Source organism: Leopardus geoffroyi, chromosome C1 (genome assembly GCF_018350155.1).
Source record: "Leopardus geoffroyi isolate Oge1 chromosome C1, O.geoffroyi_Oge1_pat1.0, whole genome shotgun sequence".
In the NCBI taxonomy this organism is placed as follows: domain Eukaryota; kingdom Metazoa; phylum Chordata; class Mammalia; order Carnivora; family Felidae; genus Leopardus; species Leopardus geoffroyi.
In genome coordinates this window covers 19,851,968-19,864,115 of record NC_059328.1, presented here as the reverse complement: position 1 = coordinate 19,864,115, position 12,148 = coordinate 19,851,968, and the positions used below count along the sequence as shown (strand labels likewise).

The 12,148-nt window shown below is 50.0% G+C and overlaps 1 protein-coding gene across 5 annotated transcripts in view; it reads right to left on the bottom strand.

The window, feature by feature from the left end:
* Positions 1–4,200: 4,200 nt before the first annotated feature.
* The window catches only part of DHDDS (dehydrodolichyl diphosphate synthase subunit), a 34,076-nt gene continuing 26,128 nt past the window's right edge, over positions 4,201–12,148 (bottom strand). For 2 of the 5 annotated variants that reach the window (XM_045476188.1, XM_045476190.1), the window contains exons 9-14: positions 8,135–11,773; positions 7,085–7,129; positions 6,854–6,883; positions 6,440–6,490; positions 5,487–5,582; positions 4,201–5,049 (exon numbers count right to left, since the gene is read on the bottom strand). In XM_045476188.1, the coding sequence (XP_045332144.1) occupies positions 11,534–11,773 (240 nt within the window). In that variant the 3' untranslated portion in view covers positions 4,201–5,049; positions 5,487–5,582; positions 6,440–6,490; ... (1 more) ...; positions 7,085–7,129; positions 8,135–11,533. The remainder of the gene's footprint in view (positions 5,050–5,486; positions 5,583–6,439; positions 6,491–6,853; positions 6,884–7,084; positions 7,130–8,134; positions 11,774–12,148) is intronic. The other 3 variants (XM_045476192.1, XM_045476193.1, XM_045476189.1) reach the window with 2 other exon arrangements.

The following is a 12,148-nucleotide window of genomic DNA, read 5'->3' as shown; positions in this document are numbered from 1 at the left end:
CTTCCCTTCTCCCATGGTCTTCTGTTAAGTTTCTCAAGTTGAACAGCTTTTAAAAGAAGGGAATAGAGTCTTACCTCACGCTGTATACAAAAATGAACTCAAAATGTTTTAAGACTTCAATAGAAGAGCTAAAATTATTTAAAACTCTTAGAAGACACAGGTTTAAATAGTCTTTATGACCCTGGACTGGGCAACAGATTTAGATAGCACATCAAAGCACAAGCAATAAAAATTTAAGTAAACTGGACTTCACCAAAACTAAAAACTGCTTTGTGTCAAATAACACTATCAAGTAAGTGAAGAAAACGCACAGAATGGGAGAAAACACTTGTCAATTGTGACTCTGGTAAGAAGAATCTAGTATCCAGAGTATATAAAGGGGCTCCCGGCTGGCTCAATTCGTAGAGCGTGTGCCTCTCAATCATGGGATCATGAGTTCAAGCCCCATGCTAGGCGTAAAGTTTACTTAAAAAAAAAGGTGGGGGTGGGGGGCATGGGCACCTGGGTGGCTCAGTTGGTTAAGTGTCTGACTCTTGATCTCGGTTCAGGTCATGATTTCTTGGCTACAGTTCATGAGATCGAGCCCCATGCTGGGCTCTGCACTGACAGCACAGAACCTGCTTGGGATTCTCCCTCCCTCTCTGCCTCTCCCCAGCTCATGTGCACATGCTCTCTTAACATAAATACACATTTAGGAAAAAAAAAAAAAAAAAGGCAGAGGATTTGAACACTTAAAGTTAACAAATGTCCAATAAACATGGGAAAATGCCCAACATCTTACGATTAGGAAGATAAAAATCAAGAGGTGCCTGGGTGGCTCAGTTAAGCATCTGACTCTTGGGTTTCAGCTCGGGTTATGATCTCACAGTTTTGGGAGTTTGAGCTCCACATTGGGCTCTGCTCTGGCAGCACAGAGTCCGCTTGGGATTTTCTCTCCCTCCCCTACTTGTACCATATCTCTATCTTTCATGGAATAAACTTTTTTTTTAAAAAAAGGAAAATGCAAATCAATGCCACACCAAAATATCACTTCATACCCACCCTGATGCCTATAATTAAAAAAAGATGGGAAAATATGTGATGAGGATGTGGAGAAATTGGAACCCTCCTACATTGCCGGTGGGAATGTAAAATGGTAAAGCTGCTATGCGAAAGTGGTCTGGCCATTCCTCAAAAAATTAGAGATTCAACCCAGCATTTCTACTCCAAGGTATAAGCCTGAAAGAACTGAAAACACATGTCCACACGAAAATCTGTACACAATACAGTAGTATTCATAATAGCCCTAATGTGGAAACAACCCAAATGTTTGTCAACTGATCAACGAATGTATGAAATATGGGACAGGTTTTCCCCGCTACCCAAAAGTAGAGCATTCCAGTGAAACCTTTCCTAAGCCAAATGGTACAAAATGAAGCAATTAACATGAATTATTAGGGAAACATTTTTGAGCTTTCCCAGACCCAAAAAATGTCAGGCTCAGTAATGGAAAACACAGGATAAATGGAGGTAAAGCAGAGATACACACACAGTTTAAAGCTTAGTACAGTGGTTTGATGCAGAGTGTAAATCCTGGGGAAGGGGCCTTGCAGGGCCACCCCGGCTGCTCCGGGTGAGTGCTGCCTGGAGATGTGCTCATGACAAAACCAACAGCGAACACTGTATTTCCACGTTTTGCCTTTCTTTTTAGGTCTTTTGTGAAAGCAAAGTGGCATACTGTGAACTTTTAAAAAGTGGGAGATAGATCCGTAAAGTAAGGTTATCTGACAAGTAGAACGAAGAGCACTCTGTAGCTCACATGAACCTTAACTACCCCATGCTAGGACACCTGTCACAGGATGACACATTCTAGGATTCCCTGTAGGAGAAAGGTCCAGAAGGGGGAATGGGGAGTGACTGCGAAGCACGGGTTTCTTTTTCAAGTGATGAATATTCTGAAATTAGTGCTGATTGTTGCACAGCCTTGTGAATATCCTAAAAACCCCTGAATTGTGTGCTTTAAAGTGGTGAGTTTTTAATGTGGATTCTATCTCCACTTTGGACTTGTGCTCAGCAGATGCTGCAGTGAAGCCAGGCCAGGGGGTGCTTGGAGACCGTGGGACCCCAGCACAGCAGCGGCTGTCCACTCACTCACTGCACCTGCCCTCTTCCACCCTCTACCCCTCCCCTATTTAAGTCCAGGGACTGGCTGAATCCTAAACAGATTGTGGCTTCATCTTTCTTGCCATGATTGGTTTGGGAGTAGGCAGGCCATCCAGTTCTGCCCAAAGAAACTCAGGTTGCCGAGGGGCTTCTGGGAAATAATTCATGATTTTCAGGACAAACAGGTCTTCTGCCTCTGGATACTGGAGTGTCAAGTTGAGGCCCAGAGCAGCTGCCTTGGGAGGTGAGGTGGTTGGACAATGTACTGAGGGCAACAGGGCAGAAAAATTGGAAATAACCAGCTGGGTCCTTAGAACCACCCTACCTCAAGACTTCTCATAGGGAGACAGATCTTCCTCCAGTTGGAAGTCATTTTATTTTACTTAAAAGTCCAAAGCATCTATCCTAATACAGGTTATGGTGACTGTTCCCCACCGATGGGATAAAAGCTTGGGGATGGGGCCAGAGGGAGATGTGGCCTTCTTATTATCGCACTATGATCAAACTTAGTTCAGGTCAAGGCTGGCACTGAGCATGGTATTGTGGCGGTCTAAAATATCCTTACCATGTTTCCAAGCCTGGTGTCTTGGTTTCTAAGCCCAAGTACTCTCACGGTCCATAGCTAGTCGAGTCGAGTCAGCCAAGTGTATCCCATGAAGTAAAAATAAAGCTCAAGCTCGCTCTACTCATCCTAATTTCTAGGTAGCAAAAATAGAGGGTTACTACTGGGTTTAACTTCAGCCAGTCACTCCACATGTTTTAACTAGAAGATGGGGGTTAAGACCTATACAAGATTAACACAAAGACTGTTGAGTAAGAGTATCTGGCTGAGCTCCTAGCATGGTCTATAGCTCAACACATTTTATTGAATATGAAATCCTACAAATATTGATTAGAGGAACCCCAATTGTGGCTTTCTCAAATTCTGCAACTTCTACTCAAAGACCAAGCTGTTGTACCCCTAATAGTAGTCACGTTTCACCCTGGAAGACAACACCTCCCGAGTAAGAATTAGGAATCTATAACCTAGAACTATTTCAGCAATAAAGAAAGCAAGTGGCTGCAAATTGCCCAGGTGGACAAATTTTACTTTATCCAAAAGATGCCTCCAAAAAGAAGCCAGAAGTTATTTTTAAATAAAGCTGGGGGGTTGAATCCAGATTTTGGCTACTCGCTCTATGTACACAGAACCCTGAACAAGTTTCTTCACCCGAGCTCATTTCCTCACTCATAAAAAGAGTGTTAACACTTGCATTACACAAGCATCCCGAGACCGACGACTGGAGGTAGTACACAAAAAATTTACCAAGGAAGAGCTTAATAGGATAGCTCTACTCTTTCGACTAAGGGGATACACAAAGCAATCTAAGATATTTTTTTACAGTCTCCAATTTACTTTATTTCCCCCAAACGATAGAGGTGACCTGTGAAAGTGAATTCAAACTGCAAGCAACAATTTATCTTCTTGCTAGGTCACCAAGAGGAAAGGGGTTCTCAGCAGGGTCGCTAAGCTGAAGCAATCAGAAAAGTCCTCATTAACATCTGTTTTTGGAGCTAGAGCAGTTCACCAGCAAGGACACGAATTTAAGAAGTCCCAGAAGACTTGCAGGTCCGTTTACGAACAGAGGGTCATGATCGGTCTTACACACCCAATGGCCAGCTGTGTATAGACACAGAAGCACTTTTCCCTGACACAAGGACTAGAGCCGGACCTATTCATTTTCTCATTCTAGAGACTTTAAATGTGAATGAAGTGGAAAGGCTCTTCTGTCAGCTACCAGGCCACAACCTCCACTCTATCCAAAACTCTGCCTTTAAAAATACGCTTCAGAAGCAAGTACAGAAATCACTCCTCTGCTCCCAGCCACTCACCCCCAGTCCACTGCAGGGAGTTTTCCTAACTCCACCTAACACTGTGCTGCTCTCCACCTACAGACGGACTCAAAACCAGAAATGGCCATCCCTGAAACCTCCACACCTCACACCAGAATGCATCCTGTCCCGAGAGACCTGGAGAAACCAGGCTCCCCCACTCCTGGGAAAAGATTAGAGGCAGCATTCCAAGCCAAACTGTATCCAGCTTTATTAAAGATACTTTTCATAAACAATCATGGTATTTCAGGCAGGACATGGGCAGACAATCGTTAACAGTATACAACAACTTTCAAACTCCCTTCTTCAATGGACTACCAAAATCAGAAAGCCACTATAAAACCCAATGAAATCTTCATTAGATGCTCTGAACAGGGAAAGTTTAGAGTGAGGGTTGACATTTCACATTTAGCATGTTGTTTAACAACTTTTCACAAGCCGACCCTGACTTTCAGGAAATGAAATGAAAATGGCAGAATTATCAATCTGAAGCTCCACAAGCTAAAAAAGGAACTCTTTTGAGGGATGCCATCTCCATGGTGACACTGTAAAGTCCAGATTGCCTGACATACTGGGAACCATTTCTTGGGGTCAGGTTCCAACAGGTCTCTGGGTTTAAGGGAGTCAAGTCTATGTTGAAGGCAGAGGGAGAAAAGGACATAAAAAATGAATTTTAGATTTTCCACCCTACAAGGCGTTTGTGCCAAGGTGGCTAATGTGTGTCAACATCAAAGAATTGCTCCTCCTGGGAACCAAGAGGAAGTTTCTCACAACTAGAAGGGAATGGTGTTTTTCCCCTTGAATCAATCTAGCTTCGGAGATATTCTATTAGTGACATATGCCCTTCCCCCAAAACAACAATGAAGTGTTCTGTGTGCTAACAACATAGCTTAAAAAAAAAGTAAAACAAAATTCTGCATTTTTATAAAACTTGATAAAAAATAGTATTTCAAACTGTACAGTCACCAGAAGTACACAGTTATCAAAAATGCACACACTTCACTTGGCGTCTCCGGCACCTTCAGCTTTCTGTGCCTGGAAGAAAAAGATTAATACAACATTACCACCTGTAGATTGCAAAACTAGTTGCGTTCACATTCCATCCCTAGCATCACTTTGCTCCCAGGCCCAAAGTGGGGTTTAGATCCTTGGTTACCTTGGTAGGTAACTTTCCTTCTGGACCTTACTTTAAAATTGGGAAAGGGGGCACATTAGAAGACTGGAGTTTATTCCCAGCTTGAAAACCCTACAGTGTAGCAGGAGCTTAGGACAAGGATCTCACACTACAGTGCCCTTTATTGGACCGCAAAGGTTTTAAGAATCCAGAATTTAAGTTAAGAGAAAAACCACAAGCGAACTCTGGACTGAAAAGCATACTTCAAGTGAGAGACACAGAAGAAAGGCAATAAAAGCTTTTGGGATCATTAACGGATTCAGAGCAGACTTAACAAAAAGTGAAACGGCAGTCGTACCTGGTCTGTTTTGGCATCTCCATTCTCTGCTGGGTTATTCCCATCCTTGCCAGCATCAGCTTTCCCCTTTTTCCCTTTGGGTACCTTCTCTCCCTTCTAAAAAGGGGAGGGAGAAAAAAAAAAAAAGCAGTTTCTTCTAACTTCATATTAGCAGGGTACTGTCTGTAAAGTTCTGTTAAGAAGTAGGATTATTTATCAAAAGACAACACACACACACACACACACACACACACACACACACACACACACACCCTATAAACCCCTCCGCACTGGTAAGGCCAAATTATCTATCATTTATTGTGGTCTTTAAGTATATGTGTCTTTATGTGGATGTAAAAGATAACTAAGCAAATAAAAATACTTGGGTTTCAAATGTACAATTTCTTCTAAAGGGAGGACATTCTCCCTGACTCTTGTTGTTCACGTATTTTTATTCTGATAAGAGTTCTTGATTAAAAAACATTACAAATGTCAGGAATAAGGCAAGCTAGCCAAACAATTTACAAGATCCATTAATGGGGTGTCACCATTATGCTGAATTAAGACACTGAAGGACAGACCTCACTTGGTGAAAATGATCAATTCCAACGTTTTTTATTAAAAAAAAAAATTTTGAGAGCGGAAGAGATCACGAGAAAGGGAGAGTGGGGAGAGACAGACAGACAGAATCCCAAGCAGGCTCCACACTGTCAGCGCAGAGCCTGACGCGGGGCTCCATCTCGTGACTGTGAGATAGTGACCTGAGCTGAAATCAAGAGTCAGGCGCTGAACCGACTGAGCCACCGAGACCACCCCCCAACATAATTTTAATGCCCCGTCCAAATTAACTTTCTCACAGCTCAGGTTTGTGCCAAAGGGGATGCTGTTCTACAGCAGTACTCCTGTCAGCAACATGGGAAACTGCACAGCGTTCTGCAACACCTAGAAGCATCTGGTGTCTCCACTCCACTCACCTTTGCAGGGGCCTTTTTAGGTTTGGGCTCTGGCTTTGGAGGAGCAGGTTTCTTTTATTTCAGAAAAAGAAGACGACACTATTAGTATGGTGGACCAAAGAGACAACCCATCCCCAAACCACGGTACCACTGGCACAAAAGTTTCTCCTATTTCGTTAAGTTTTTCAGGCTGGCTTTCAGTTGGAATATCCGGTCTTCAGAAACCCACTTAACTGACACACGCAAGTGTCCCGCTCTCGCTACAGCCATCAGCATTTCAGAACCAGCAAATGTATCAAATGGGTGAGCGTCCACAATAGAGCGGATCATTCACAACCAGCCACTGACCCAAACCCATGGGACACAAAAGGAGACTGTTCTTAGTGCTTTTTTAGTTTCAGGGATAAACACGATAATTTAATAGCAGACACTTACAGCAGATAACCTTGCAGATCTTCTCTGTGGCTATTAAGATAACGAAAATAAAAAAAATTAGAAATAGGGCAGTTGAACCACTCAAGAAAAATTATTAAAATTTAAAAATCCGTTTGTTCTAGATGACAGAAGCGGAGGGACCTTAGGGGAATTCAGCACTAGGGGTCTGGTTAAGCAAAGGAGCCCAAAGGCTTTGTTAAGACTCCAGAAAAGAGACGAAGAAAGACTTACCTCATCCTTCACCTTGGCTTTATCTCCTTTAGCATCCCCTTCAGCCTATAAAAAACAAACAAGACCTAAGAAAGTTGTAGCTTCTGAGGCCATTCTTAAGGACTCACTAAGCTTAATTATCCCAAGGGAAAGAACTGAAGGGAAAGCCTTGCGCACAACTTCTCTAGGACACGCAAATCTCCCGGTTTTAGCATCCCCGGCTCCCGTGACGATGCCCGAAGTGCTCGGAGAGCAGACTGCTCTTCTGTGTAAGCGTCGCGCCCGAAGTGGCCCAGAGAGCGCAGGGACAGCGGGTACCCGGGCCCCAGCCTGCCCAGAGTCTCCGTCGAGCCGCCCCGGGCGGCGCGCGCTAAACTGGAGCGAGAAGCGCGGAGCAGCGCGGCCCGCGCCGCCGCGCCAGGGAGAAGCAACAGCTGCAGATGGTGCAAACAAACCCCTCCGGAGGCGGGGCCCGGGCGCCGTTACCATAGCAGCCGTCGAGGGCGGGAGACTGGAGGCGCGCGCAGCCGGGGGAACTCGTGGGCGGCAGCGGCGCGCACCGGCGCGAGTCTCGTGCGCCGGGGCCGTGGGCGGAGGCGGGGCCACACTGCGAAGCCCCGCCCCAAGGGACACGGGCCCCGCCCCCTCACGGCGGCGGTTTTTTGGCGGCAGCGCGCTCCCCCGCCCGCCAAACCCGAGTGCCGCCTTCCCGCCCTTTCGGGTTTGAATTGCCCGCCCGCGGGGAGGGGAGGGGGCATGGCGATGGGGGAGGGGGCGCGGGGCGGGCACGTCGAGCCCGAGGGGAGTGGGATAAACAGCCGCCAACATGGCTCCTCCCGCCGCGGCCGCCGCTCCTCCAATATGGCCTCTGGCGCCCGCGGGCAGCCGAGCCGCGCAGGGTTAGCCCGGGGCAGCCTGACACCGTCTCGAGCTCCTGTGTAGGGCGCCTGAGCCTGTCCCGGCCCGGTGCTGATCCTCGCGCCCCAAAGCCGGGGAAGCGGCAGCGGCGGCAGCAGCGGTGGTGGCGGCGGCAGTGGCGGCCCAGCGCCTGAGGGCCCTCGCGCCACGTACCTTTCTCTTGGGCATGGTGGCGACGGCGGCGGGACGTAGGCGCTGGACGCGGGGATGCAGCGGCGCGCGGGCTTTGGCCGGTCCGGGGGTCGTTCTCGCCTCCTCTTCTTCACACTGCTCGGGCTCCGGGGGGTTTATAAAGTTTTTATAGCGCTGGGAGCCCCGGACCGGTTAGAACCGGATTTCACCTCCCGCCGCCGCTCATTGGCCCAGCTGGGGTCACGTGGGCGGGGTTTAAACTCACCTCCTCTGGAGGGAGTGAGGAGGGGGGTACGGGGGGGGGGGAGGGCGCGCGAGACGGCGGCGCGCCTAGGGGGTGGGGGCGCAGTGGGGGAGGCGCGCGTCGAAGGCAATAAACGAGGAGGGGGGGAGTGTGTGCGAGTCGGCGGGCTCTGCGTTTCGGCTCCCGCCAAGAGCTGGCTCTTGCAAACTACCAAGTTCCTTCCACCTTATGCAACCAAGCTACCCACTTCTCCAAGCCATGCGACACTTAGGGCGCATCTCGGCCGCTTTCCTTCCTGTTCCCGCTGGGGGCCCCAGAAGAAGGGTTTTCGAGGCCTGGCCGCACCACCCTTCTCCGCCGGAGGCGGGAGGAAGCGCGCGGCTTGGAGGCACAGGCTGCAATTCCCAGGGCCAAGGCTGACGCTGAAGTGGGGAAAGAGCGGGGAAGCCAGCTTGGCGCAGCCGGACGTGCATCCTTCCAAGCTGCCACTCCAAGGAATCCCTTCGTGCTCCTCACCTGGAAGGCGGTCCACTCGAGGTGGGGTGGGGGTCCGAGGGGGAGACTTGACACGCCGAGGTCCCTTTCGGGCGCAGTGGGGCAGGTAGGAGCTGTCCTTTCAGCACCCGTTTCTCAGCCGCCTCCCCAAATGCCAAGGAAGCCCCCCCACCCCAAAGCCTGTCGGGTGGCTCCCTTAGGTCACTGTGTTCGCGGACCTCAAGACCCCGCCACAGAATGACGGAAAGCAGCCGCCTAGGCCTACCAGCACTCCCCTCCCCCTATGCTCCACCCGCTCCGGAGACATCAAGCTCAGCTGCCCCCACCCGACGCGGCCACCAAGCCTGGGCGCTGCAAACGCAGCTGGCGAAATCCCTCCTTCCACACTGGCAGGCTGGCTTCCTCTCACTTGCGCGAGGACAAGGAGGGTGGAGGAGAGAGTCCGGGGATTAGGAAACAAGTAGAGGAACAGGTGTTGCGATGGCAAAGGGCTCTTCCACTGGCTCCCCCACCCCACGCGCCCCCAAAGCTGAGGATTCTGGAGGTCGCCAAGCGCACCTGCGAGAGGGCAGGCCATTGCAGCCGCAAAACAAGGTGTTCCCTCTGCTGTACTATTTGTAAACAAGTTATACATCTAAGAATTTTTAAAATTCTATTTGAAACCCAGGAGAACACGAGAACATAATAAATATCCTCAAGTGGGGGATTGGCTCACAGGTGAGACATTTAAATAGGTCCCACTTAGTTTCTTGAGGCAAAGGATGAGCCGGTTTGTACAAATCCTACCGGTAGAAAACAATCACAATGAGTTCATATCAACTGTTTGCAGCCCCTGCTCCTTGGCAGTGGTGATCCCTCCACCCCTACCCATCCCACTCTGTGTATCTTTCTCAGAATACAGGACCTAAGGCCAAAGAGATACCAGCTCCGTTAATCATCTGTACCCCATTCATATTGGGGCAAGTCAGACACAGAAAGGAGACAGGACTCAATAGCCATGCTCACTGGGCAGATTCCGTTTGTTGCCTCCAGCCCCTCATTCCCGCCTTAATTGTAGGGCTCTGCATTATAGCCGCATAATTCATGCCTCCCTAATTAAGGCTGTCAACAGCCCCATTGTAAAGCTGGAAAATGTACAGCACCTGCTCTCTGGGAACCCTGTGCCAGGGATTGGTTGTGGGGAATGCCAGGTGTGTGTGGGGGGCTTGCCAAAGGGTGCATTGATTGGCTTCTCAATCGCAGTGTCTGGCATTTGTTTGATTCTGGGAGCAGGGATGATGGCCAAGGGGTCTCTTGTGCCAGGTATACTGGCACAGGAAGGGGAAGAGGAGACTGGAATACAGGGCAGCGGGGGGGGGGGGGGGTTAAAGACTATGCTCTGAGCACTGCTTGCAAGACCCCACCTCTCCCCTAGAGGGAGGTGCTGGGGAAACAGTTCGCAGAAAGTGAAATGGGAAGGCTAAACGGAGTGGTGTTTGGTCGGTGTTAAAGGCTGGTGCTTGCTGCTCCAGGCACCTGAAGCAGAGTTGCTCAGGCAGACAGCTCTTCCAAGGCACTAATCCTCTCAGCAGCTCCGAAGCAAGGCCTGGCAGGGAGAGGACACAGCCCTTGACTTGGCCTTCTCCCTGCTGGGCAGCCCTGGCCCTAACAAGCTGAGACTCTGCCATGCGGAGAATAAATCATCTCGGGGGGACTTAAGGGGCCAGGTCCAAAACAGAGAAGCCTCAAAGGCTGAGGCGGTGGGAAGCAGAGTCTGAGATGGTGAGGACAGGCGTCAGTCAGTTGGGAGAAGTGCTTGTTCCTTTGCTCCGGGTCCTGTGAGGTGTTCCGGGGAAGGAGACCTGTGGTGGATTAGATTCACCAGGGCCTAGAGGCCCTCCTGTTACCCTGTGGCCATGAAGGGGGCTGGTCGCACAGGGGCGTGGAGCCTGGCCCCGTGCCCTGCAAGAGGAGGAGAAAAGCTTGTGTGGGCTGAGTCGACAATAGGTAATTGGATTGTAATCACCCGCCTGGCTTCTGCGCGCCATTGGGGGCGCTGAGCCTTTCAGTGAGCAATCAGCACTGTGTGGTGGGAGGGGGTAGAGATTCAATAGCAAATCCCAGGTGGAGAGCCCAGGGGGAGGAGCAGCAGATGGGCAAATTTTCTTTCTGTCTCTCCCTCCCCTCCCTTGCCCAAATAACGCTGGCTGCCTATTAGCTATTTACCAGCAGATCCAAGGTGGGGCCAAATCTTTTGTGAAAGTCGGGTGGAAGGCTAAGATGGATGGGTAAACGGCCAGGGTTTTGGGGAGACCTCCTCCCTGAAATTCTGTTATGTTGAAGGATGTGCTGGTGGAAAAGTGAAATGCATCTAGAACACAGGTAGAGGTGGTAGAGGTGGCAGAGGCAGAAGGAGAGGGCAGCGAAGAACTGGGGCTCCCTGCTCTCCAAAGCTACAGGTGACCAGAGCTGGGTTTAGTGTACTTGTGGGAGACCATCCCCTCAGTCCTCCCCAGGGGCCACTGTCCCGGGCGGCCCAAAAGGTGTATCTCTGGCCAGCAGACCTGGCCTCTGGGGCTCCCTTGCAAAGTAAAGGAAACACAGTTCATCCTTAGGAAGGAGGTGCCTTTCACCAAGAAAAGAAAGGGGAGTGGGGCCCTGGAGGCAGAGGGCAGGGCAAAGTGGCAGGAGGCCAGCCCCACTCAGGCTGATGCAGTGCCCAGACGTGCCAGCCAGTCAGCCCGCTTGAGTTCCAAGGCCTGCAGGAAGCCTTGGACCCGCTCTTCCCGTCTGGCTGAGAGTTTGTGCAAGCGTGTCCGTCGGAGCTGGGCGTCCCCACTGGCCTGGAGCCCCTCTTGCAGCAGCTGCTCTGTCACTGCGGCCTGGTCCCTCTCCAGCTGCTGCCTCTTCCGCTCCTCTGCATACATGTCTCGGGCCTTCTGCTAGAGGAAAAGCAGGGATTGGGAGATCATTTTTTAGGTGTGAGTGAACTGGGATGGAGGAGGTAGGGGGTGGGGCACCAGGCGGGCCAAGCTAAGTGGAACAATGGGGAGTTTGTACCAGATTTGGAAAAGCTTGGGAGTAGGTGTGCAGAGGTGGTGCCCATGATGTATAAGCACGGCAGTGGGGGTTCTGGGTCCATCTTGGTTTATTTTGGGTGGGAGCCTCTGTATTTCCTGAAATTCTTCTCAGGTTCACACTTGGAAGGGAACCAGGCAAATATGAGTCTGACTTCTGGTTCCCCCACAAACTAGCTTTGTGGCTTTGGGCAAATCCTCTCCTAACCTCATTTCTTCATCTATAAAGTGGGGGATGTG